This window comes from Gymnoscopelus braueri (genome assembly GCF_963280865.1).
Source record: "Gymnoscopelus braueri genome assembly, chromosome: 11".
Classification (NCBI taxonomy): Eukaryota; Metazoa; Chordata; class Actinopteri; order Myctophiformes; family Myctophidae; genus Gymnoscopelus; species Gymnoscopelus braueri.
This window is the reverse complement of record NC_137613.1, coordinates 24,514,701-24,541,677: the sequence shown is the minus strand read 5'-3', so window position 1 is coordinate 24,541,677 and position 26,977 is coordinate 24,514,701. Positions and strand designations below refer to the sequence as shown.

Sequence of the window (26,977 nt, the reverse complement as noted above, 5' to 3'; positions counted from 1 at the left end):
TGTGTGTGTGTGTGTGTGTGTGTGTGTGTGTGTGTGTGTGTGTGTGTGTGTGTGTGTGTGTGTGATGGTTTGTTCAATGGGGGATGTGTGTTTCTGTGGATGTTTGTGTGTGTGTGTGTGTTTGCACTCTGCATGCGGGCAGGCATGTTTGAAGGTTTGTTCAGGTATATGTGTGTGTTCGTGTGTGCGTGCTTGTGTGTGTGATTTTTTTGTAGGTTGCCTAAGGTGTTTGTCTTTTCTTTTATCATGCACAGGTGCTTTTTTATCAGTAGGCACTTTTTTCCCCACATGGGATGAAGAAAACAATTCCGTTTTTTCCCCCCCGTTGAAGGCACCAAAAGCAATTTCTATGAGCAACATGCTGTGACCACTGCATTGATTATAGCCAAGGCTTTGTTGTGAAGAGCTTGATCTTGGGGTCATGGGATAGGAAAGTCTAGACAAAGATTACTTTCTGTATTTATGGTTTTAAATTGTTCACCCTGATCACCTTTATTGTTCTCCGTTTCTCTAACCAGTGCTTCTCAAACTCTTTAAATTCAAGCACCGAAGGGGTGAAACACTCGCACACCACAACACATTTAAGGATGACAAACATTTCGGTCACGAGACCATCGACAGTACCATATTTGAGTACTTTAGGGTTAAGCACCTACAAAAATATTTTTTGTAAGTCTCTGTCTTTTTTGTGGTGTGCGAGACCTCCACCTCGTCATTTCTTCTTAGTTTTTTACTAAGGACAAAGAAAGGCGCAACAGTCGACCCTGGACTTAATTTCAAGCACCGCCATAACTCTGAGAGTGTACAAATGGAACCAAATGGACCTGTAAGGTTCATTTAATAATAATAATAATAATAATAATAATAATAATAATAATAATACATAATTTGGTTCCATCCGTACACTCTCAGAGTTACATACCTGTAGGGGACCATTTAGATTTATTCTCAGTTTCAGTCCCCAAATGTCAACTGCAGATTGGATTGGGACTCTTTTCAGTTTTCATAAATAAATAGCGTTTCCCTTTGTCCTGGTTCATTCTAATTCTTGTCAGTTCGTTCATGTGCCTGATTGTACGGGTAAAGGTGCGTTTTAGCAGTCTGTTGCCAGTGGCTCTGAGACTGCGTAGCCGTTTTCCAACAAGCGCCAGGTAACTGGGATGCCAATTTCATCCAATCAGGAGAGACAACTCATACAGGACACAGGATAAGCAAGTGAAAAACAAATAAGTGATGAAACAAATAAATGAGCAGACAAAAATTGGAACTGGAACACAACCTGAAAAATGATCTTTGTGGGCGTTCTCGCCACAAAATGTGTAATGAACATGTATTTTCTGTTTATGAATGAGCCAGAGTGACGGGGAGACCCCTGTTACTGAACAATCACTATCTATAGCGATGATTACCATCAGAATATAGAGCTTTCACTTATTAACAATAATCTTTTTAGTTTTAGCCTAAGACATCACAGCACCTTTTAAATGACATCATCAACTATCCCAGTGTAATGAAAGAGTATTGTATCATTATGGGGGGGGATAACTTTTCTACATACATCCAGCAAATGACTTGCTCAGATGAGCGCTCGGTGTGTGTTTGCTCAGGGACACCCACATGTACTGTAGGTTGGTTCGACCCGCGGGTCGACCTGGTGACATTCTCATTCGCCAGACGACCTCTCCACCCACTCAGCCACGCCCCCCCCCCCCTTAATGTTAACTGTCCTGTCTTCTCCAGGGTCAACCAGGATCACAGGGGCTACAGGGGCTGCCAGGGGACCGAGGCCCCCAAGGGGAAGGCAAGATGGGGCTTCCGGTAAGAACTCTCAAAGCTAAAAAACATCATTATCGTTTTACTGCCTTCCTAATAGGTCTGATTTATAGGTACTAAGAGAAGTCCAGCGGCGCGCTTCAGCCAGACTTGCGTCCTCCTCAGAGTGAAACAGACAAACCCTGTATTGACCATAGACTGTAAAAAAAATATGGACAAATTAAGCTTATTTTTCAGCGATTTCAAATACGCCATCTTTCTATATCCGGTCTGAAAAATGGACCGGGAAATTAATGCTATTGGTTGGGACCAGAGCGGGGGGTGGGAATTAATGCTATTGGTTGTGTAGCTTGTCAATCAAAATCATCACAAGGTAGCCACGCCCCTCCTACAGCATACCCTATTTTATCATACATTTTAAAATAAATGGGACCATAATTTACCCAAAACGCATATCGTGGTGATTGAAAGAAGACTTTAAACTAGCGACTGGAAGCATATAGTATTTATGACGATGTTTATTAAGGTAATAAAATCAAGTGTAAAGTTCGGCAAAAACCCATCCGCTTGAATAGAGCCTAACTGCTTCTGACACCAGGGGTGAAACAGCGACACTAAAGGCCCTTCATATGAACTGTCACCTCCTATATAGCCTCAATTTACAAGCCGGATGCTAGCCCCTTGGTTTTGACTCTGAGGAAGAAACCTCAGTCACCCCTCTGTAACATGATAAATATCTGCAGACCAGTCGAGTACTCCAGTATTTTATTTAGGTAGTTCTCTCTTGAAGTGCCCAGGTATTATTCTCTCTGATTCAAGTCTGATTTATACTCTTCGTACAGCGGTGCCAAAAAATTGCGATACCATCATACGACAGAGTATAAATGAAGCATTACCCGTGGTCTGTGTTTCTCATCTTATGTGTAATCTATGACATCTCTCTCTCTCACACAGGGCCCACCAGGAGCTGCAGGAAACCTTGGACTTGCTGTAAGCACTTTTACCTAGATGGACATTTTGGGAAAAAAAACTGCTGTGTGTCTAAGCTGTTGATATGACTCTAATACTGTGCCTTCTGTTTCTGTCATTTTCCGCTTTAGGGCCAAAGGGGTCCGGCAGGTATCACTGGACCTCAGGGTCCTGCTGGACACAATGTGAGTATACAGACAAAAGAATATTGATGTCTGTTTGAGTTCATCAGATAACATATATGATGATTTACCATCATTTTGTACTTCATTGTCTTATTATTTTACCTTCATTTTATGTTCAGTTTTTATGGATGTATTAAACTGACAGATGAATGGAGTCTGAAAAGAATCATTAGCAGTATAGCCTTAATCTGTTGCATATCACATCATCAATATGGATTTATGAAAACACCACCATCTGACTCGTTTGCCTTTGTTCTCAATGAAGGGGTTGCCGGGTAGACCAGGAGAGAAGGGATCACAAGGAGAGCCTGTAAGTAATGGCATGTTCTTTTTGATTGATTGATTGATTGATTGATTGAATACTTAATTAGTCAGAAATGCAAACAGCCCGTGGAACAGTAAAGAGCTTGTAGATCTGCTTTTGAAAAATAGTGACAATTTCAGCAAATCTTTGAATACATATATTTTTAAAGCGAACATCTGTAACTCAAATCTTTGCTTGTCACTGGAACAAAATATTTAGAGAATTTTAAGTACCACTATGATCATCGCACATTGATTGATAATGGCACTGAACAGACACAACTAGTGCAAGATTATAATTATATAGTAGACTATACTTACAATATCTTCATAGTCATTCATTCATTCATTCATTCATTCATTCATTCATGCATGCATGCATTCATTCGTTCATTTATTCATTAATCCATGCATTTGTTCATCCATATTTCTCAGGGAAAAGGAGCAGACCTGCCTGACCTCAAGGTAAGGAGCTCTTCCACCCCGTTCCTCTCACATGCTGATGATATTAGTCAATCATTCAATTACAATCATCAAAGTTTGACAGTATGACGTCAATGACCCGGGTACCTTAAAAAAGAGGAAGGTTATTATTACTAGTGACTCAACACACTCGCTATACAACACAACCAATACCATATGCCATCAGGACGACGGTATACGATATGTTACACACATGGGCACAGAGATCATTTTGTATGTATAGTATACAGTAGCACTTTTTAACACACATCTCCATTCTGCACGTAAACCATGTGCTTCTGCTGCTGTGTTCTAGGATGTGTGTAATGACTGTCCCGCTGGACCACCTGGGACCCCCGGTCTCCCTGGCGTACCGGGGGACAAAGGACTGACCGGACCAGCAGGGAAAGGCGGCCAAGACGGCTACCAAGTAAAGACAAAGGCTGTTAATGACGTTAACGTGTACTCTGCCTGTTTCATATAGCGTAAACCAATGGATCCCAAACAATGGGTCAGGACCCATTTTTGGGCGACATGGTTTTTATGGGTTGCAAGTATATATTCGCTTCTTTGTCATTTAAAACATATATATTTCAAAACATTTAAAAAAATGTGATTTCTTTCTGTAATAAAAAACAGTCATTTTACAAAATGATTACAAAAAAGAAAATGTAAGACATTGCAAAAATAGACTAAATCTACAAGCTTTCAACGTATCGTGATGCGACCCGTTGTGAGCTTGTAGATCGCCTATTTTCCCTATGTTAGAAATAGAGCTTAAGTGGTAAATTCATAATGTGTTTTTTGTAAGTTTGGGTCCAGGGCAGACACCAAATTAATCTTTTGGGTCTTGAGCTGAAAAGTTTGGGAACCCATGGTATTAACTCATCTTTGTAATGTTGTAATAACAGTATAGCCTAATTTAGACGTATTTGCGTGGCAGTGTTGCGCGCAAAAATTTGCCGAGCTTGAAGATCAGCAAAAAAAAATCACGCGACACCGACGCACAGCATAAATCAAGGCAAGGCGTACAGTAGTATATGTGAGGTAAGAGCCGTTCGCTGCGGCGCCGTCGTCATCTGTCACCCTTGTGTGCTTGACGGATCGGAGAGGCTCTCTCAGCGTCATTAGGCAGGTGTCCTCCGGGGGCAGCAGTGAACGATTAGTGACCCGGTGACAGTGTTGTTGATTGTACCGTGTTCCGTGGCAGAGACTGATGGCCTTGCTGTGTCATTTTTACAGGGCCCGGCAGGTCCGGTCGGACCCCCGGGGCTTCCCGGAGTCGAAGGAGCCAAGGTGAGTCCCAAACCACGCAATTATCTCAAATAATGACCAACAAAAAAAGAAGCCAATTAGGGGCTGTATGTTTAAATCTTTGTATATATGTGTGTGTAGACAGGTAAACACAGGGTATCGTAGGAAATAGTATGTAATCAATGTTCTTATGATTTCAATTTTATTAGAATTTTGCAGTTTTTTTTTCTTTTTAGTCTCATCATTGAAAACAATAAAAGGATATTGTCTTGAAAACAATAAAAGGATATTTTCTTGAAAACAATAAAAGGTTATTTTCTTGAAAACAATAAAAGGATCTTTTCTTGAAAACAATAAAAGGATCTTTTCTTGAAAATAATAAAAGGATATTTTTCTTGAAAACAATAAAAGGCCATTTTCTTGAAAACAATAAAAGGATATTTTCTGTTCAGTCTAGCAGTAACTGTGTTGATTTGAAACGGTTGGGGGGTCTGTTTCTGGGGATAAAACTCATTACATGTGCTGTATTTCTCACCGCAGGGTATCAAAGGTGACCGAGGTCCTTCTGGCGGACCTGGAGACAAAGGAGACAAGGTCTGAACATTGATCTTACTTTGTGTAGAAAATCTCAATATACCGATTAAATTCATGATAATGGAATTCGAAAGTGTTGTAACTTCTTGTGTGTTGACAGGGACACCCAGGGCCACCCGGCCACCCAGGAGCTGCTGGCCTGATGGGACAACCTGTAAGTGACATTTTCCTGGCCTATTTTGTGTAGAACTGTGCAAAAAAGACACCGTTGTCTGCTATGAATGAGCACTTAAAGGCCCATTGTTTTGAACATATCAAGTATAGTTTGATTTGTGGATGGCTTTGCTATTTGGAACTTTCTCACCCCATTATAAATGAAAGGTCTTTTTTTACTCCAATGTTTAAAGACATTCCCAACGTAAACAAACCTATTACAGCCCCAAAATACAGCAAATACTGTTGGACAAATAATTGATCTCTTTTCTAGTCTTCTGTCAAGAACAAGAGTCAATCCCTAGAGAATAAAAACTGTCTCCACTGCTATTAGTTTTGTGTTGTTTTCGGTGATGCGGTTATCCATTTTGTTTGTGTTTGTATCCAGGGCCTTAATGCCCCAGCTGACTGTACCACTTTATCCTCTGTCTCTTTCTTGTCAATATGTAGACACCACTGTCTCTGTCTCTTTCTTGTCATGTAGACGCCAGTGTTTTTTTGTTGAGATTCTGAATTCTTAACTCCCCTGAGTCCCCATCTTTAAACCAATCCAGTGACTTTGATTGGTGCAGGGCTGAGCATGGTTCAGATTGTAAATACCATATTGTATTTATTTCACTGCAGATAGTCTACATATTAAATGTAACCCTTAAATTCAATTAATTCTTTCAATGGAGTAAAATATTGTTTTATTTGATGGCCTTCCTGCCCTGGCATTTGGCCTTTGTGCCCTCAAAAAATGGACAACACCAAAGGCCAAGTGGCCTTGCCCCTAAAATTATGAAATTCCAGGCCTGTTTGTATCACTGATTGAGAAGTCACAAGTAAACAAACGGAAAAACAAAACGATCATTCCATCCACGTTTTTGTCATCAGACCGGATTATTTCCTCTCCTTCCAACGTTTATGCACCTTTTTTCTCCCTTCAGGGAAATGATGGACAGCCTGGCCCCGTGGGGCCCCCGGGATCCCCTGGAGAAAAGGTCAGCCTCTGTGCAGTGCACTCTAGTGGACTATAACCCCAGAGAACACATTACCCATGTGTCATTATTGTACAGACCCTGGTCCCTCTGGCATGGAGGTCAACCAGGCTGTGGTAATAGTGGCCATTCATCATCTGTTGTTGTTTTTTTGTGCTGATGTTTTGTGTTTGTTTGTTTGTCTGTTTTTTTTTTCTTCACCAGGGCAAGGAGGGTCTCAAGGGAATCCAAGGACCGTCGGGTCTCCCTGGCTTGATGGTATGTGGAGGAACTATGGATTTGATCAGTGATGGAAGAAGTACTCACATGTTTTACTTAAGTAAAAGTATCAATGCTGCAGTGTAGATATACTCTGTTACGAGTAGAGGTCTCGTATTCAAAATGTACTTGAGTAAAAGTACAAAAGTATTGGCATCAAAATGCACTTAAAGTACCAAAAGTAAAAGTACTCATTGTGCAGAATGTCCCATTTCACAAGTGCAAAATGTGTAAAAAAAACGTTTGAAAATAGCAGATCTACAAGCTCACAATGCGTCGCATAGCGACGCATTGTGAGCTTGTAGATCTGCTATTTTCAAATGGCCGAATTATATATAGGGCTGAAGTGGTTAGTGTGTTTTGTAATAATAATCAAACAGTAAGTAGTAACTAAAGTTATCATATCATTGTAATGGAGTAAAAGTACAATATTTTCCTCTGAGATGTAGTGGGGTAGAAGTAAAAGTATTGAAAATTGGAAATACTCCAGTAAAGTAAAAATACCCTCAATCAATGGAACTAACATAGTTTAATTTAAGTTCCTAAAGAAAAGTAATAATTTTTTGTGTTAATATTCATGTTAATTTATCATTAAAATCGTAGTTTTTTGTTTCAATTATTTGGGGGCCCACTTGCACTATCCTCACGGCCCACCAGGGTGTCCCGGCCCACAGGTTGAGAACCACTGAACTAAACTTATACATGTTCTTTGTCTTTCTTCAGGGTCAGCCTGGTAAAATGGGAAAAGACGGCAGAGCCGGAGAACCTGGAGAGTCTGTGAGTATAAGCTTCAGTGATACCAGAACCACTGGCTTATTAAGCCATACTGGCCCACTAACACACGATGCTTTGGCTGTCATTTCAGGGCAAACAGGGAGAACCTGGCCCTCAAGGCAACCCTGGACTCAGAGGTCTCCCAGTAAGTATACGGTATACTCACAAACTGCTCTGATCACAATACAAATGGAACCGGTCAAAGCAAATGGATGGAGTGGTAATTATTGTATATGTCCTATACAGGGCTTCAAGGGACATAGAGGAGAGCCTGGCCCTCCTGGATCAAAGGTCAGTATATTAAAGTTTACAATCCACAGGTTTTTATGTCCGCTCTCTCTCCCTCTCTCCTGATATGTTCGGTTCAGATGTCTGAACTACAATAAAAAAGATTTACTGTATTGGCCAATCAATCGCGCCGTCCGCCGTTTTTAGGGGCGTGTCCTCTTGTGGAGATTTGAGCTTCACTGAGCGTACCTCTACCAGTAGACGTCCTGCCGAACACCAGGGTCTGACTTCCTCAATAGAAGAGTAGTGAGCCCACCAACAACCACTGCAAATGTAGTAGTTATATTGTATTAACATACGCTATACCACACAGATTAGTTAATAAATCCCAGATTGTAGATTTAACAGCCATTAACAGTAATTATCCAACACAGACGAGCAAGAACAGAATCATACACCCATAATGTACGCGTACAGCATATCATAATGCGGTGCCGCAAGATGTCAAGATGAAACCGTGTCACCCTGACGCTTCCGACACTGTTCTTTTCTTGCACATACTTTACTCTTTGAGAGGCGTACGTCGGACCTGCCGGGTTATTCTGTCTTTCAGCGCACGCACACACACACACACACACACACACACACACACACACCCACCCTCAGGAACGATTTCTGCCACCGCACCATGACCAATAGCACGGCTCATTACTGCCAGCTCTGAGTCACACAACGTGCCGTGCCAGCCAGCCAGGCAGACAGACGCATCAGCCCTAGAGCGAGCTCTGTGCAACGGAGATAGCTCTCTGACAGGCTAGGCAACTTATTAGAGAAACTGTGAAGTGAGTTTCTTCTCACCCAGAAATTTCTTGCAGAATCTACCCTGTTCTTACGAATTTGATCCAATTAGCGTCAATCAGATTGACGTTGTATTGTATTCGATTAGATTTAGCGTGTTCGCTTTGATTAATGCGGCGGAAATCGTTTTGGCACGCCACACTACAACCTTTGACTTTGTGATTGATTTAGCATTGGAAAAAATATTGCCGAAAAGTGTTTTTTTTTCACACACACATGCACTTTAATATAGTACGTGCAATATCAGTTTAGGTGGAATCTTATGGGTCTAGGGTTTCATGTGAAATTGAATAGGGATATATGGGTAATACGTCGTAAAGTACATTTTGATTTTTGTAAATGGTTTGGACAATTTTTTTTGTGTTAGTTATAATATTTATTTTAATCATTACTTGGAGTTTATTCTATTGAATTTTAGTTGAGGTCATGGAATTGTGGTGTTTTTTTTTTAACAGAGTTGTAACGTAATTTTGTTCTGCTGTCCAATAAAGAGGAACTTCAACTTTTTCACCAAACCCCCTCATTTGTTTTTCAAACAGGGTGAAGATGGAAAGCCTGGGTTGCCGGGGCGCGAGGGAAAACCCGGAAAAGAAGTAAGTCCGATGCAGTAGAGCAGTAGTTCTCAAGGTGGGGACCGGGGACCCCCAGAGATCCTTGAGGGGGTTCCAGGGGTCCCCAGCAAAATGAGGAAAATGAGAAAACCACTGCAGTAGTAGAACGGAAGTCACACATTGTGTTATGATCCGCGTTGACGCCAAACAACACGTTGCAATGTTTGTTTTGTTTTCATGTGAAGGGCACTAAGGGTCCTCCAGGACCTGAGGGGATGAACGGACCAAGAGGAGAATCGGTGAGTCATGGCAGGAGGAGATGTGTGTCTGACATTTACAACTGAACAGCAACATGTCAAAAAGACAGATAGATAATGACAGTAATGGCACTGATGTCCCATTGAATCTCCCTCTGCCTCTATCCCCATCTGTGCTGTCTCTGTCTGTCTGTCTGTCTCTCTGTATTTGTCTGTCTGTCTCTCTCTCTCTCTCTCTCTCTCTCTCTCTCTCTCTCTCTCTCTCTCTCTCTCTCTCTCTTTCTCTCTCTCTCTCCCTCCATCTCCTCAGGGCAAACCAGGTGAACCAGGGCCAGGAGGAAAGCCAGGCTCGGCTGGAGCTCCAGTGAGTCATCTCTTTTGCTTTATTTAGATAGAACGAGTTTGTTGAGAAGACGGTGAAATGTGGAAGGTGGAACGACGTGCGACGCAGGCCAGGGCTCCGGTCCAAACCTGGAGGCGTTGAGACGCAGTCGTCAAGCGAGCTTAAAAATCTAAAACCATCGACGTGACGCCGTTATCAAGCAGTATAGGAATGAATGTCAAGGTGCCATGATCGCACCTGGGACAAATTATTATTCATGAGAATGATGAAGGAGCAGATATCAAAGAGGAACTGAAGACAGGGTTAACAGCAGGGGGGTCTCGAGGGTGGGGGGAGTAGATCATACTCTTAGAAAGAGAGAGACACTGTCAGAAAGATTTATCTGTGCTTAACCCATTAAGACCTGAGACAGTTTTTTTTAAACAAAATAAATACATAATGTTTGCTTTAAAATATAAATATTTGCACAAATGTTCTATTAAAAAATAGCAGATCTACAAGCTCATAGCTGAGCTTGTAGATCTTCTATTTTTGAATAACCAAAGATGTTTTCTGTCTCTTGAGTGGAAGACTGATGGTGGTTTGATACATCGAGCATCAGATAAGATCAGATAAAATAAGATAAGATAAACATTTATTGATCCCTGTGAGGGAATTCAGTGTCGTAGCAGCAACATCAGTAAGAGGTACAGGGCAGATTATTAGAGAGATAAGAAAAGAAAAGAAAATAGGCTCAGAGTCTGACACCAGTAAGATATCGTTGCTTTTCTATTTTAAGTAAGTGAAATAAAATGTGACTAATGTGACTTTTGTCATATGAAAGCAGGGAATCAGAGCTACAAATTGAAATATTGGTTGTGCAGTTTGATGCACCAGTTTTGGAGATATGGCTTATGTAGTGATGTTTTACAGAGATATAGAGATTTGAGGAACAGCTCCCAAAGTCAGAGCCAGAGTCAAGTCTTTGTTCTGTGAGATTTTAACCAGTATCCCACAATGCACAAGTACTGTTAGGCGGATTGAGAATTTATGAGAGAAGAGAGGGAGGAGTGACTATTGAATATTGAACGTCAGAATGGTACTGATTGTTTTCTACCCTACATTGACATTAAAGGGATAGTTCCAATAGGATAGAGCCAATTATTTGATGACCGGTGGAAAGATGCTAATGTCTAACTCAAAGTTGACACTTTGAGTCTCCGGATAGAGAATACGTAATTTTTGGGGTGAACTATCCTTTAAGACTTTGTAAATGTCACATTTACAAAGTCTGTTATGTTCTGGGACTATTTGGAAAATCCCTCCAGTGTCGAAACCACCTTGGAATCACTGCCAATGTAGTCCCTTGTAGTGTACATATGAATAATTAATCTGCTATGTCTTGGAATGTCCCCACCACAAGATTATTTTATGATATTTTGATAAGAACTAATGCCAAAATGTTAATCATACTGACTCCTGTGTAATGGCTTTTGGATTTAGTGTGTTTAATTAAGTTTCTTTAAACACCTTGAGATTTACCATCTCGTTTTCGAGGGGGTCCCAACATAAATACATGTTGTAGGAATGGGGACTAAATAGCGTTTAAGGTACGGAGGACAACTGAAGTAAATGCATTTGAATACATGTGTTGAAGCCAGTGCTTGCGTCTTCTTACATTTATAGATGCCATTTGAAGTCTGTCATACATTATGCAATGATGTGTGAGAAAAGGACGAATCTATTAGAGTCTATTGTATGCTGTGTAAAGTGGAACAAGATCGGATTTCGAGGCATTTTCATAAAACACGTCACAATAATCAAACAGTGCGAGTATTAATTGCAATGCCATGTGATGAGCAGCCATGTTTTCTGGTTCAATAACAGGGTCAAATGGGAAACAAAGGAGAGCCAGGGAGTCCAGGGTTACCTGGCTTTAGTGGACCTAAAGGCCCTGCGGTAATTCGTCCGTTTTTCCTATACTTTGATTTAAAAGAAAAAAATTAAAAATCAATGTTATTTGGAAAGTGTCCATTCTCCATCTTGGTGAGTTTGTTTTTCAAATTGAGTTTTTATTTCAATCCTCAGGGTCCATCCGGTCCTGTTGGTCCAGAGGGAAAGCAGGTAAGCGAGTTGTGTAATCCATACATTTAAATGATAAATGACCTTTCAGATGACGAGGACATCCATAAACAGTGTCGGAAGCTGTGTATGCCCAAGCGAACATGCTGTGTCGAAAAATGTAGCATGTGCTCAGTACCTGTGAAGATCTCTCTCTTTAGATCCTTTTTTCACACCACTGTATATACTGCCCACCTTCAGTGTCGCTACAGACAAGGCAGCATCAGACGACTTATAGTGGCTTATAATGACTGCATGAGGCTGCTGCTGAGAGCTCCAAGAAGCTCCAGTGCAAGCCAGATGTGTGTTAGTGTCTGGGTACCCACCTGCCCTGCTGTGCTACGTAACATTATGTATAGGTTTATGTGTAGGGCATCTGAATCAGTAAACGACATCGTCGCTGTCATAACGGACCCTACACACGCAATTCTGTCAGGGTTGACTCTAGACTGTGGAACCATTGGCGCACGTGTTTGTATGTTAGAAACTGAATTACGTGGGCTATTTGCATTTTCTTTTCCTTTTCCTTTCTGTTATTTAATTGTGTTGTGATATGGATCTTCCTGGGTCTGAAATAAAGATTTAATTGAATTGAATTGATATATCTCTGTATTTATTTGATTCATTTGACGTTATTGTGTGTTTTATAGGGGATGCCAGGCAGAGCTGGTGATCGGGGCAACAAAGGAGACAGGGTGAGTATGAGGACAGGGTAGATCCTGGTTACTCATTATCCTCCAAACCATTACACTCATTTGAAGGTGATTTGTCACGGCCAAATCAACCATCATCTGGCAATCTACTGTTATATTCTCATCTCACTGCTGTAATTGGAAAGCCGTGGCTTGTGCTTGTGTGTGTGTGTGTGTGTGTTCAGTAACAGGGTTCTCCCTGTCTCTCCAGCTCTTTAATAAACACATAATGCATTTTCAGGTTTGTTGCCAATTTCACCCAATCAGGAGAGGTGTACCCATTTATCCATGTTATCGTGTTCCACTTCCAATTTTGTCTGCTCATTTCTTTGTGTCATCACTTCCAATTTCATTTCTTTATCCTGTATCCTGTATGAGTTCTCTCTCCTGACTGGGTAAAATAACCCAACATGAAAATGTATTTTCTGTTTACTAAAGAGCTGGAGAGATGGGGAGACCCCTGCGACTGAACTCTGTAGCAATAGCTGCTATTAGAATATAGAGCTTGTTTAACTACCTTTAATCAATTGTGGCGTCAGATTAGATCGTCACGGCGATGTTAAACCGGTCACTTAACGATCACATGTGTCTTATTTCAGGGTGACAATGGTAATAAGGGCGATAAAGGACAAACAGGAGAGTCCGGTATGCCTGGAAACCCGGGCATGCCCGGCAGAAAGGGCCACACGGGGATGATGGGCATGTCAGGACCCCCAGGAGAGTTGGGAGGTACCGGGCCACAGGGGTCTTCAGGAAACCCTGGTCAACCGGGGCCGAGGGTGAGTCAGGATTATTTAACACACTTGTTCTCATCGTTTGGGTCAGGGGACCACCAGGGGGTCAAAATCAGGGGACCACCAGGGGGTCAAAATGGACCCCTTACCGGTCTGTAACTAAAGAGGGTACACATGGAACCAAATCTCAGAGTTAAATTAACACAGAGGGCCCTGTTTATCAAGGCGTCTTATGACTAATCTTATTAGGCGTTTTTTTAATTTTATTTGGAAAAAACATTTTAAAATAGTGAAAATAGCCGATCTACAAGTTCACCACGTGTCGCTGCAGATCGGCTATTTTCACTATTTAAAAAATGTTTTTCAAAATAATAAAAAAACATTCCCAATAAGATTAGTCATAAGGCATATTAGACGCCGCTCAAAATAGGGCCCTGAGGATTTTACAGTGTAGACTGGGGTCCCAGAAAAAAGAAAAAAGGTATGAAATGGGGGTCCTTGAAATGAAAAGGTAAATAAATGAATATATTTTTTTTCAGATTTGTATTGTTATAATGAGAGACGAGAGAGATGCACATTAATTACAGATTTAGGATGAAACGCAGAAATGTTATTAAACGTGACATTGTGCCCCATGCAGGGAGAGTCGGTATCACTGGAACAGATGAGGAGGCTCATCCAGGAGGAGCTATCAAAACAATTAGACGGTGAGATCCATGTGACCCGCCTCATTCAATTATCTGTACTGAGCTCATTTAGCCTTGTGACATCTTGTTATGACGTTTTAATAGTGTTATTTGAGGGTCACGGTACATCTGTCTCTTTGTGTGTTCTCTGTGTGTGTGTGTGTGTGTGTGTGTGTGTGTGTGTGTGTGTGTGTGTGTGTGTGTGTGTGTGTGTGTGTGTGTGTGTGTGTGTGTGTGTGTGCCCGTGCCTGTGCGTGTCTGTACTTGTACTGTTTTGAGGGCCAAATGTCCCCACAAGTAGAATTTGAGACATGAGAAATATTAGTTTTATGGTTAAAAATAAATAAATTATTCAGGGTAGCATTAGGATTAGACATTTAGAGGTTAGGTTTAGGGCTTTGGGGGATAGAGTTAGTTAGTTGAACGCTGATATCACTTACGCTTCGCGGCCCTCACATCTAGGCCCGATCAGCTACATCACAGCTTTGTTGCACCAGTGATCCAACTGATATATATGATATATATCGCCATATATGGAGATGCACAGTAGGGTGGGGTGCTGTGGCTAAATGCGCAATGTAGTTTTATATTAACTGTACAATATGTAAGTACATTGAAGATGGGGAAAGAGGCTTAGGGGCCCTAGCGGCCATAAGTAAGATGCTGCGGCCAAAGATAAAGTGCTGCGGCCAAAAAGAAGAAAAGCTGCTGTGGCTGAAATGTTAAAATGTAGTTTTTTATTAATTTTACAATATGTAAGTACATTAAAGCCAGGGAAGTATTAGCCAGAGCACTGATAAACAGTCTGTGGCAAGTTTTGGGGCAAGTGGAGTGATCGTGAGCTGTGCAACCCCGGACGTAATTTTGGAGGTCATTTCAATTATAGTAGTAGGATGATAGGTTCTTGGTTTACCTATGATCCTAGATGACTATTTCTATGCATTTGATGTATTACCTCATATTTAGCTTACTGTAAATCGCTCTGGATTAAAGCTGCTATAAGTAGTTTTGTCAAAATTTTTATGTATATATATTTTTTTAATGTATTCAGACAGCTAACAATGGGTTAAATACTCCCCAAAAAGAATCTAGTTTCTGTGATGCCTCTAGAGGCCACAGTCTGCCTCCAAAATTCGCCCATCATCTTTGTGATTGGTCAAAAAATTTCCGCGCCGTGAAAATACTAACCAATCAGGAAGTCTCTCGGTCGGATTGGTTACACTGGTCTGTCAATCATTTTAGCCCCGGGGGCGGGTGGTTCTTGCACCAATGAGCTGGCTAAAACCATAGACATATAAAGGTAGACGCCTCCTCTGGCTCTGAAGCGTCGGCATCTCGGACGCACTTCCGCTTCGTCTATGCTTCCGGGGGGCAGCTGGAAATTTCCTTGTGCTTCACAGAAGGGGGCGTTCAGTAGGCCAATCAGAGGCAGGTGGGGGCGGGACAACTAGATTCTGACAAGTCCTGGGAAAGACGCGCTGTGGTTGGCTAGTAGTCAACACGCTGTGATTGGCCAGTGCCCGTTCCCCCCGGAAATATGGCGGCCACCATCACCACCATACCAAACGGGTCGCTCCAACGAACTGCAGAGGCCAATGAGGTATCTAGGTTTCTATATCTATGGCTAAAACCACTTGTTTTGAACCAAGGAAGAAGAAACGGAAGCTGGTCGTTGCCAGATTTTGCGATAGGACTAAGTAACCAGGTATATGAAAACAAGCCCAAAAGAAGCGGTTATAAGCCACATGACCACTTTTAACCTATGTAAGTCGGCTATTTGAGAATAACCGATCTACAAGCTCACAAACACAACTACCGTTATTTACAAGCAACTTTACAGAAAAATAAGGCCAAGGTAGCTTATAATAAGCAGACCTGGCAACACTGGGGGCGTTGGATGCGTGGGATAACAAACTTTTACTGCTCTCACTCAGTGTGTATTCATTGCGGTGGTATAGTCTGCCTAAATAACGTCTACCTAAAATCTGCCTAAATAACGTCTGCCTAAATTGTAAATTGTGTGTGTGTGTGTGTGTGTGTGTGTGTGTGTGCGTGGGTGTGTGTGTGCTGTGTCCATCTCCAGCCAAACTGGCGTACATCATGGCTCAGATCCAGCCGGCCCATGTGAAGAGCACAGCGGGGCGGCCGGGGCCGCCCGGGCCATCGGGTAAAGACGGCAGCGGCGGGCGACCTGGTCCTCCGGGAGAGCCGGGCATGCCTGGACAGAACGGAGGAGAGGGTATGAGAGGACCCCACGGCCCTAAAGGTGAGCACTGAACCCCATTCAGTCAGTGTCCTTTTAGATTTTAGCTATATTATGTGTGTGTGTGTGTCACGATTTTTCAAAAAATATCAGATATACAAGCTCATAGCTCATCACTTCGTGCCATGCTATGAGCTTGTAGATCTGCTAATTTAGAAAAATCGTGAACATTTGTGAAAATCTTAATATATTTTTAAACCACACATTTTTAACTCAAATCTTTGCTCCTGGCGGTCCCTGGAACAAAATATTTTGAGAGAGGGGGGGGGGGTTGTTCCACAGCCAAATACATATAATTTTGGGGGTCCTTGACATGAAAAACCTTATCTTTTTTCAGAAAACTGTTTAGAAGACATTTGAATCAGGTCTTAATGGGTTAATTTTCATAGATTATATACAGATTTCATAGACCTTTCGCGATTACAGTCAACATTGAACCAAATCGACCTCGTTTTGTATCACTCAAGGCTGTGCATCGTTGATGGTAATATTGCTTAATCATATAGTGATCATGGTTTGTTGATTCCTTTTAGGCGAGAAGGGATCCAAGGGAGAGAAGGGAGAAACCGGTGCGGGTGACAGAGGAGAGCAAGGTCCCACTGGTCCTATGGGTAAACTTTAACCTTCTTACTGGTCTGTTCATTCATACTGTATGTTCTCTTTGTGGACAATGCATTTTCCAAACTACTGTTCTTCTTCCTGGATACCTGGATGCCAAGTCCTGTTGGTCAGCTATTAGCCTACAGTAGCTAGCTAAAATGTCAATGATATGTAGTCAGCCTAATACTACTGTACTCTAACTACAAGTAAGACGCGCGAACGCGGGAAGCGAACGCAGCTCGAAAATAATAATAAGAAGAATAGAAAGGAATGAGCAATTGTAGAAAAGTGGGTGGTACAGTGAAATGAGTGAGAACAGGGCCGCCACAAGAAGGCTCCATACCGCTAGCCCCATTTTTATTTTTGTCTTTTTTTTATTGTTATGTTGTGTATTTACGGACTTGTAATCCGTGTTATTTGACCGTGATGGGGAGAGCGTAGAGAGAAAGTCACGTGACTGCCTCCGCCTCGTATTGAAGTTAATGGGGGGGATATGGTTCTCCTATGCACAGAGTTTCGGAGTTCCTAGTCATCTATGCACGGAATTGCCGTTTGTCAATCCGTGCTATTTCACCGTGTTTGGGGGGCGATCGGGTTGGTTTCATAGTAAGCTCCACTCTGAGATCTGTCAGCAGCCAATGAGAGCGTGAGTCACATGGGGGCGCGGCTGCACACAGGCAGTGCACACAATACTGCACACAGACACACAGACTGCACACAGACACACAGACTGCACACAGACAGTGTGCCTCCTTCCGCTGCGTTCGCAACAAGATCACTATAGAGCCCAAATCACACACCCTATACCAGAGTTTCCCAAACTTTTTAGCTCGAGACCCAAAAGACAAATTTGATGTCTCCCCGGGACCCAAACTAGTGAAAATCTGCAAGCTCACGATGAGCTCGTAGATCTGCTATTTTTCACTACTTCGTAAAAAGTAAAATAATAATTATGGAATGTTTTAGATTTTTTTCCATTTATTGATGAAAGTATTTTGATACATTTTTTTTAATGGAAAATATATATATATTTTTCAATCTATTGAAATTAAATAAATAAATAAATGTAGGAAAAGGGGGAAAAAAGGGATGTTTACTCACGAAAACAGTTCCGCAACCCACACATGGGTCCCGACCCACTGTTTGGAAAACAGTGCCCTATATATATACCACACCTCTGGTGGTGTTATGACCTTTGGTCATTGTACTAGTGTGTGTGGTGTCAGGCTGATGTCTCTCTCCGCCTCTGTTTCACCGCCTCAGGTCCCGCTGGCATGCCAGGCTACGGCAAGGACGGGAGCCCGGGACAGGCCGGAGCGCAGGGAGAGCCAGGGAACTCGGGCCCCCACGGTCAGCCCGGCCCGACGGGGCCCACGGGTCAGTGTGACCCCAGCCAATGTGCTTACTATGCCAGCCTGGCCTCAAGACCCCACACCAAGAACGTCAAGGGGACTTAAAAAAAAAACACAGAAAACACCCCCTCCACCACTTACACACACACACACACACAAGGAGGCTTGAAGTCCAGCTATATTTATGAACTTGGACGTGTCATATGATGTTGGATCAAGAACTTTTAAACTTTTTAAGGATGATGATAACCTGTGGAAGGGCTGAAGCAACGTGGAAGGGCTGAAGCAATGATGTGCTGCCGGCGGTCAGATTATTTGTTTTTGTTTTTGTTTTTGTATGAAGGTTTGGGGTGGGTGGGGAATGAGCAGGGGTGTGTGAGCTGTTAAAAAATAACGTAATAAGGGGGATTAGCGGGCAGCTATAGATTTGTATTATTCCCCCCCCTCCATCCCTTTCTTTCTCCAGTCTCGTCTTTCCCCGTACATTAATTATTGAGAGATTTGTTTAATCGTGTAGACCAGGGGTCTTCAACAGGGGGGTTCCGGGACCCCTAGAGGGGTCCTCAGAGTTACTACAGGGGAGGCCGCCAAATCTTTGTGTGATAGGAGTTTTTTTTTTTTTTTACATTAACCACTGAACCTTAGCCGAAAATAGCAGATCTACAAGCTGTAGAAGCTTGTAGATCGGCTATTTTCGGCGAAGAGGTTTGGTGTAGTGGGGGGGGGCTAATGGGTCCTTGGCCTGAAAAACGTTGAAGACCTCTGATTTAGACCACTGAGTCTCAACCTATTTTAAATATCAAGGCCCCCCCCCCCCCAGTTTTGATATGCATCAGACCACGTTACCACCATTAATGTAACTCTACGGAACAAAATGGACCATTTTGGTTGCATGTGTACACCCTCAGGAGTTAACCCAATACATAGTACATAGTCTGTCCAACGGCATTAACTGCAAAATGACGTCATTCAGAACTTTGGGCGGGACTCTCAGAACTTTCTTCGGATGCTTATTTGCATCCCCAAGATGTTCTGACTATCCCAAGAAAGTTCAATGATTGGTCAGAAGTCGGGGTGGGCGTGATTTATTTATCGTTTTGTTTCCACATTCAACTCATAGGCTTCGTTCTGTAGTGAAAGCAGTGATTGTTGTGCACTTAAACCCCAGCATCCATAGGGTTAGGGTTAACAGAAAAGACCCTAGTATAGAGCCCTGAGGGACTATACGGTCAACCATATAGGGTTTAAGTGGTTAAAGAGACATTGGCTTGGGACTGGGTAGAAGTACTAGTCTCACAAACCACCCAAGAGGTACAAACACCTCTGAAAATCCCTCTCTTAGTGACCAATGACCATAAGCACAACCTGTCACGAGACATGGCTAAACCTCCATATCTCCGTGACAAAGTCCTTTTTTAAGGATATCCAGGTATTTAAGACCACTGCTTCCAGCGCTGGCTGTGTGCAGCACACAGCTTCAGTGGCGTTGAGCCGCGATGTTGCCGGGCAGATTCATCGTTCAGATTACTGAGTGGGCGGGGTCTGGTGTTCAGAACTCACCAGAGTTCAGTGGCGGCATGTATTGGCGTTTGTCTCGGGACTGGCCGGCCGAAATAAGTTCGGACGTCGGTTGGAACCATTTTGAAGCATATTTAAGGGTCCATTTGGTTCCTAAATATTGATCAATTAGCTGGGGACTCCCTGGAACCCCCTGGAGGACACCCACGTTAAGAACCAGTGCTTTAGACCAACAATTCCCTCTCAATCCACCCCCCTGTGAGTGAGGATTTGGGAGAGTGCTATTGTATGATTCATCTCACTATTTATTTCAAAGGTCCCACCAATACCCCCCCACCCCCCACCCCACCCTCACCCCTTTCTGTTTCTTGCTGGGGTTTTTGTGCATCTTTCCCTCCAGCTGAGTTTCAGTCGCATCAATAACCATAAAAAGGTCGACGGGTAAGTCTACTGGTAATTATCCAATCAAGGCAATCCGAATTCGATCGGTAAAAAGTGAGACGAGCGGTGGGGAGCGTAATTTCAGATAACCCGACAGTGATGGAGTGTGCGGTGGAGTGTGTAGGAAAGGTGTGCTGAAAGAATTGTGCATTTCTTTGTCTTTACGCTCAATGTACTTATGCAGCCCTACTACCGCACTAATGGTGCTTTTTGTGGAGAGTTGAGGACCTGAAATGTCCAAAACAGGACAAAATGTCAGTGGTGGAAGAAGTTCTCAGATATTTTACTTAAGTAAAAGTAGCAATACCACAATGTAGAAATACTCTGTTACAAGTAAAAGGCCTGTGTTCAAAATGTTGTTTGAGCAAAAAGTGCAGAAGTATTGGCATCAAAATATACTTAAAGTACTAAAATGTTTGAAAATGGCAAATCTACAAGCATAATCATCATCAGATAAAAGTGCCCAAGAAGGGAAACCTATTTTTTGTTGTTTTGTTTTTAAGTAACATTAATATGTGTATTTTTTATGTATTATGAGATGGGTTCATTTTGTCTTCTAAAGCATGTGCTTTAGCAGCAGAGAGCTTAGAGAAACTCGGGGGGGAAGGGTGGGGGGTAAGTATCTGCCTCTGTTCACATTTTGCTTTAAAAAAGCTCCCTGTTCCAGGCTGCTTTTCTATGGACTTGCCACTTCCTCTCTGGTGTGTGTAGCTCATTAACCAGCAGCCCTGTGACACAGACAGGCTCCGGGGGCTTTGCTCTGGGCATCGCTTTTGTTATTTTGTACCTTGGAACCGCAAAATTAGAGAGTTCCTTCCCTGAATGCTGATGGAGCGGACCATTGTTGTGTGTGAACCATTTTGAACGATGTTTTTGCCCCTCATGTCCCGCCTGGACCAATTTACTCCTCCTCTCTCCCAAAACCTCAGATGTGCTGGTGGGTTTTTAAACAGAGGAAAGTGGAGCAGTTTTTCAGGGAACCAACTCCAGTATTTTTATGAGGGGTATTTGAGGTTTTACAGTATAGATAAAATGATCAGAGCTTTGCGAGCGTCAGCTTGCAACGGCTTCTGGCCTGTAGAAAACACGGTACTTAGTGGAGATTAAAATACTTTCATTATACATTACATTGTTGCTGTCGGGCAGAAACTCCATATTTGTGTATATTAATGCCCTTCTTCGTCATACTACAGTGTCCCACAAAAGTAGCAAAAACAGCACATATACAAGCTAAAACAACGTTGCGATACGACACGTGTTGAGCATGTAGATCTGCTATTTTTGCTATTTTTGAATTTAAATCCTGAAAAGTAACAGTTTTGGACAAAATGGTATGAGATTTCCACCCGACAGCAACAATATGCTGCATTCATGACAGACCAGATCTGTTTTTCATGCTTCGTCCTTGAGCGTTATTATTTGTTTCATGTGGTGTGTGTATATTCTACAGTAGGCACTGCTCCCACAAGACCTACCGTTTGGTTTTATAAAAAGTTGTCTATAGTTGGTTTGTAAGTTGGTATCATTATTATACTGTATTATATCATACCAGCAGGAAAGGTAGGGAACAGCTATGCCATAAGTATCGGGATTCAGAAGAATTCAAGACTCTTCGCAGGAATGGGAGTTGAATTATTGTGGATTACAGTGTATTCCATGGTGCTACGCTATCTAACATGCTAACATGCTATCTAACATGTCGGATAGCTTGTTTTCTGATGTCAATACTGTGTTACGCGTTGCACAAATCGAACCATATCAGTATTGATTTAGCTTGGTCTTGTAAATGCTTGTCTCATGACTGGGCTTGTACCAGATTGGATGTTTTCATTTCAGCGTGACTCTCATCATAGATTTCATGGTGTATTTTGTACGTATAGACCGACTGTGCCAAATATAGAGTTATGATTTACACTTCTAAATTATTCAGAATTTGAACTGAAATATATTGACTTGACGCTGACGCAGTGTTTCCAGTAAAATTGGTGCTTTTCTAAAGGAATGGTATATTTGTAATAATTGGAAAAGATACACTTGTACTGTACTGTATATTGTAATAAAGACTGGAACAGATTCCATTTTATAGAACAGGGTGTTTTCTTGACTGTTTGAGCGATGGCAGCTCTTATCTCCCTCATAGTACAAATGCATTCACTGAATTAAATGCAGCCTGCTGAAGCTGATGTACATAGTAATATCATATTGTCTCTGTCGGGGTTGGAAACCTCATATGTCCACAACTGTTACTTCTCAGGATTAAAATTCAAAAGTAGCAGATCTACAAGCTCGTAACGCGTCGCATCGCGCCGTGTTTCGAGCTTGTAGATGGAGATAGGAGGTTTCTGCCGGACAGCGACCATATGGTAAACACATTGCTGTATAGAATTCTGTTGTCATATAGTCTTAAGACATTTGCCACTTCTTCCTCTGTAATCCACCAGGTATAAAGTCCCCCCCCCCACCCCAGACGTGTTTTAAAGCAGGTTATGTAAATATACTCTGCTCTGATTAATATTTTGTTTGGTTTTGCGCTCCCACACACACACACACACACACACACACACACACACACACACACACACACACACACACACACACACACACACACACACACACACACACACACACACACACACACACAGAGAGAGAGAATGAATATTCAAATATGTAAATATCATATGACTCTTAGAATATGGTCATTCACAACCACTGCTCAAAGCAAAGTGGTTTCAAGTTTCTTTCAGCAGGTGGCCAATTTGCATATTGGACCATGATAGGTCCATGGCATTGGTGACATCACACAGCCGGGTCAGTACTGAGGAACTTCTCCGTACCTTTTCCACCAAACATTCGACATCCATTGGAAGAGTGTGAAAATGTGCATGCATAGCAGATCTACAAGCTCACAACATGTTGCATTGTGACCCGTAAGCTTGTAGGTCGGCTATTCCCGCCACTGTTGTCGTGCAACACTGTCATACGACAAAGTATAAAATCGTAAAACATTCATTTATGAAAAAAAAACATTAAAAGATGAAATACTGTAAGAAGATAAACACGGTTTCTGCCTGACAGCGATGATATTTTATTGATGCACAATTCACATTTCTTGACTGTGAGCCACGACGTGATCTGACTGCAAGTCCTCGAGGCGTCTGGACACATGCCAGGTCCAAGCAGCCAGCCATTCTAAAGGTCATATTTGCAAAGTGAATGGTATTTGTGATGCACGGAGGAGGAGGCGATGATGTTGACTCTCTCTCCATTGTAACCAAGCAACGTCGGAACGCCGTCCAATATCCACACTCTCCTTTTTATACCCAGTGGGTTCTCAACCTTTTCCTGGATCAGGGCTCACTTGAAAATCTCTGAAAGCTGTTCGAGGCCCACCCATCTGACCATTTAACACGGCAGCGTGCATTTTTATCAAGATGAGAAAGTGTCAGGATCTCGGTCCTTCTAGCATATTTTGTAGTATCGTTCCTATCGTTTCCTGTTCTCCATCGTACCTTTATTGTGTAGTATTGTTCCTAGTGTTTCCTGTCTGCCCTAGTGTTTGCTGCCTGTCTTGTCTCATCTCCCTGTGATTACTCGTTTCTCCACCTGTGTCTTGTTAGTCTCCCAGCCAATCCCTGTGTTGATTGTCTTTGAGTTTCACCTGTGTCTAGTTAGTCTGTGTCAATTTAAACCTCCCTGTGTTCCCTGTTTAGCCTGGTAAACCCTCCCTCCGGAAATTTCCATTTGATTCCAGGAGTGAGTCTGGCCTGAAGGCCTCTATGGGCGTTTCTAGCGCATTACCAAAAAACCGAGCCTATCAGCGTCATCGCTCGTCGTTCTGTGATTGACAGCAAAAGTTGGCCAATCAGGTGGCGAGTTCGAGTGAGCCCGAATGGACCCGAGTGCAGCCTGAGTGCAGCCGACCAAACACGAACGGCAGCCATTGTTTCTGTGGGCAGTTTTCTCCGCTGTTTTAGAACTTCAAAAAGCTCTCAAACTTCTTTTTTGAGGCACGGAATTTACTTATAAGATATCGTTTGGATAGAATTTAGTTGTTTAACTTCATATATGTGGTCAATTAATCATGACAGAGCCTATTTAAAAATACAATTTCAGAGAACCGGCAGGGGCGGGCAGTGACACACATGTATCCGAAAAAGGCAACCTATTTTGGGCATGGCCATCTCAAAAGTCCCGTTGCGTCACATTAGTCGCGGAGGTGGTAAAAATGCACTGCAATTGGCTGAAGGGGAAAAATGATCATTGGCTGAAGGGGTTGTCAGTCAACGGTATTACTCCCGCCCAACTCCAGCCCACAGCCACTATTGCAGAATGGGCGATCAGGCCAGACTCACTCCTGGAATCAAATGGAAATGAGATTTCCGGAGGGAGGGTTTACCAGGCTATTCCCTGTTCCCTTATCAGGTTACAATCATTGTTACTGTGTTCCTGCCTGTGTCTGTCCTGCTGTAACCCTATTAGGCGTTAATAAATACTTTGCATTTAGCTGCATTGTTCTGCTGCTGGGTCCTCACCTGCCTCGCACCGTGACAGAAAGAAGCTGATAAACGGCTAAAAGACACGCATGCATATCCCAGACCTACTGGGCTTGGTGCTGGGTCAAAAAAGTGAAATGGTATACAAGAATAAAGATCTGCACACCAGTTTTGCTGCTCCCATATGCAAGAAGAGCCTGGTGGCTCAAAACGTTACCAAGTAAAATTGCATATCGTTGCTGTCGGGGCAGAAACCTCTTATCTCCATATTTTAACTTTTTTAGTTTTTTCATAAATTAACGCCCTACTTGATCATACTACAGCGTCACACGAAAGCATCAAAAGTAGCAGATATTCAAGCTCGAAACGCAGCGTGAAGCGACGCGGTTCGAGCAATTTGAATCCTTACGGTTACACACCGGCGAATATGCGAATATACGCAAAATTCGGACTCGTTCCGAATGATTAAAATACGCTTTTTTCGCTCCGCGAAACTGGTGTGGAAGCTTGCATTGACTTTATAAGGTTTTAAAAAAAAACGTATTATTCGCATGAAAAAAATCGCCCCGGTGTGTAAGGACCTTAACAGTTTTGGACATAATGAGGTATCCACCAGACAGAGACGATTATGGGCGCAGCAAAGTGTGCAGATTTTTATTCTTGTATATAGCGTGCATTTTTGAAATATGGAGATGCAAGGTTTCTGCCCGACAGCAATGATATGATAAATGAGTTGAGAAACGTGACCTGACCTCATTGCACACAATGCGACATTTCCAAAACACACCACTTTATTGCATTGTTTGAAAACACCATGAATGTGAAATTTTGTCAAAACAAAAATAATACGTTTCTTCTGTAAATCCTTAATCTGTACATTGTTGGGAGATGCAAGGTGCAGTATACGTTCTCATGGTCATCCTAATGTAAACAATACCACTCTTTTCAAAGGACTTGCATCAAATTGTCTACTGCACCAGTTTATATTAAGGGCTAGTTCATACTGCTTCTGGAAAAATAACATCAAAGCAGGTCATTATAATGAGTGAGTTTCTCTGTGGGCTTATTCAAGGAATCAGACCGTAACATGCATAAAAAGAAATGTGCCTTTTTTAATACTTTACAACATTTTCATATTTCTTATTTTTTTGCTGAACATTTGCCAATGCCCAGCAATTATAAAGTTGTAAAGTCATGGGCCTGTCGGCCTCTCGTCAGCTGGGGAAAAATAGCTTGTATTGGCATCAGCAGCAGCTGTCTTTCTATACCAGTGTTTCCCAAACAGTGGCCCGGGACACCCCCCCACCCCACCCCCACCCCCCCAAAAAAAAATCAAAACATTTTTTTTCTCTAAAGTAGTGAAATTAGACGCTCTACAAGCTCAGAACACATCACATCTGCTGGTTTGAAGACACCAAATTTAACTTGGGTGAATACGTTTGGGGAACACTGTTCTTGTACTGTACATGACGTCAGATTAGCTCTGTCTAAAGCTCTGTCTAAAGGTCGTATACAAAGGTTTTTAAAACATCTATACATTATTCTACAAATGGTTCCTCGGCTCTGTTTTCCCTTTGTGTCCGTTTTTTTTTTCCAAGACCCGCCAAAGATCACCAGTCCTGGACTCTCAACACCCCCTGGCTCACTCGTTCAATGAAGCTTCAGATTGTAAAGGAGCACTTGACCTATTTTCAACCTCATCTTCATGTAATTGGTCCTCTCAAACGATCGTTATTTATAAGATGGCACAATTTCCGTCTACTTATAGTACTCTGTGTCTCATTGGTGGGCTATATGGACAGTTCAGAAACCCATGGCTACCAGTGACATCATCGACGGGGGTTCCAAGCTAATTAGAAACTACAGCATTTCTCGTCCTGGAAAGTTAGCATGCTGACGTAGAAGCCATTGTCCTTGCATTAATAAATCATTTAAAAATACATCTTGTTTTGAAATGACCAAACCTGCCTACCAATGATGTCACTGGTAGGCAGCTTTCTAAAGTGTCCACAGCCCCTCCTCCTGAGACGCAGAGTGAGACGACAGAAACGGGGGGCCAACTTATAATGAGCTTTAGTGAGGACTAATTATACGAAGATAATGTCGAAAATGGGTGAGGCGGTCCTTCAAGTGTGTTAATGAGCTGGTTGATGGTG

At 42.4% G+C, this 26,977-nt stretch overlaps 1 protein-coding gene across 3 annotated transcripts in view; it reads left to right on the top strand.

The window, feature by feature from the left end:
- The window catches only part of col22a1 (collagen, type XXII, alpha 1), an 89,592-nt gene extending 67,176 nt beyond the window's left edge, over positions 1-22,416 (top strand). For all 3 annotated transcript variants that reach the window (XM_080441557.1, XM_080441556.1, XM_080441555.1), the window contains 25 exons: positions 1,741-1,818; positions 2,728-2,763; positions 2,874-2,927; positions 3,193-3,237; positions 3,666-3,695; positions 4,009-4,122; positions 4,935-4,988; positions 5,487-5,540; positions 5,641-5,694; positions 6,623-6,676; positions 6,878-6,931; positions 7,655-7,708; positions 7,797-7,850; positions 7,952-7,996; positions 9,331-9,384; positions 9,588-9,641; positions 9,910-9,963; positions 11,809-11,880; positions 12,010-12,045; positions 12,693-12,737; positions 13,334-13,513; positions 14,109-14,175; positions 16,238-16,420; positions 16,951-17,028; positions 18,281-22,416. In XM_080441557.1, coding sequence (XP_080297683.1) covers positions 1,741-1,818; positions 2,728-2,763; positions 2,874-2,927; positions 3,193-3,237; positions 3,666-3,695; positions 4,009-4,122; positions 4,935-4,988; positions 5,487-5,540; positions 5,641-5,694; positions 6,623-6,676; positions 6,878-6,931; positions 7,655-7,708; positions 7,797-7,850; positions 7,952-7,996; positions 9,331-9,384; positions 9,588-9,641; positions 9,910-9,963; positions 11,809-11,880; positions 12,010-12,045; positions 12,693-12,737; positions 13,334-13,513; positions 14,109-14,175; positions 16,238-16,420; positions 16,951-17,028; positions 18,281-18,474 — 1,797 coding nt within the window. In that variant the 3' untranslated portion in view covers positions 18,475-22,416. The remainder of the gene's footprint in view (positions 1-1,740; positions 1,819-2,727; positions 2,764-2,873; positions 2,928-3,192; positions 3,238-3,665; positions 3,696-4,008; positions 4,123-4,934; positions 4,989-5,486; positions 5,541-5,640; positions 5,695-6,622; positions 6,677-6,877; positions 6,932-7,654; positions 7,709-7,796; positions 7,851-7,951; positions 7,997-9,330; positions 9,385-9,587; positions 9,642-9,909; positions 9,964-11,808; positions 11,881-12,009; positions 12,046-12,692; positions 12,738-13,333; positions 13,514-14,108; positions 14,176-16,237; positions 16,421-16,950; positions 17,029-18,280) is intronic.
- Positions 22,417-26,977: the final 4,561 nt, after the last annotated feature.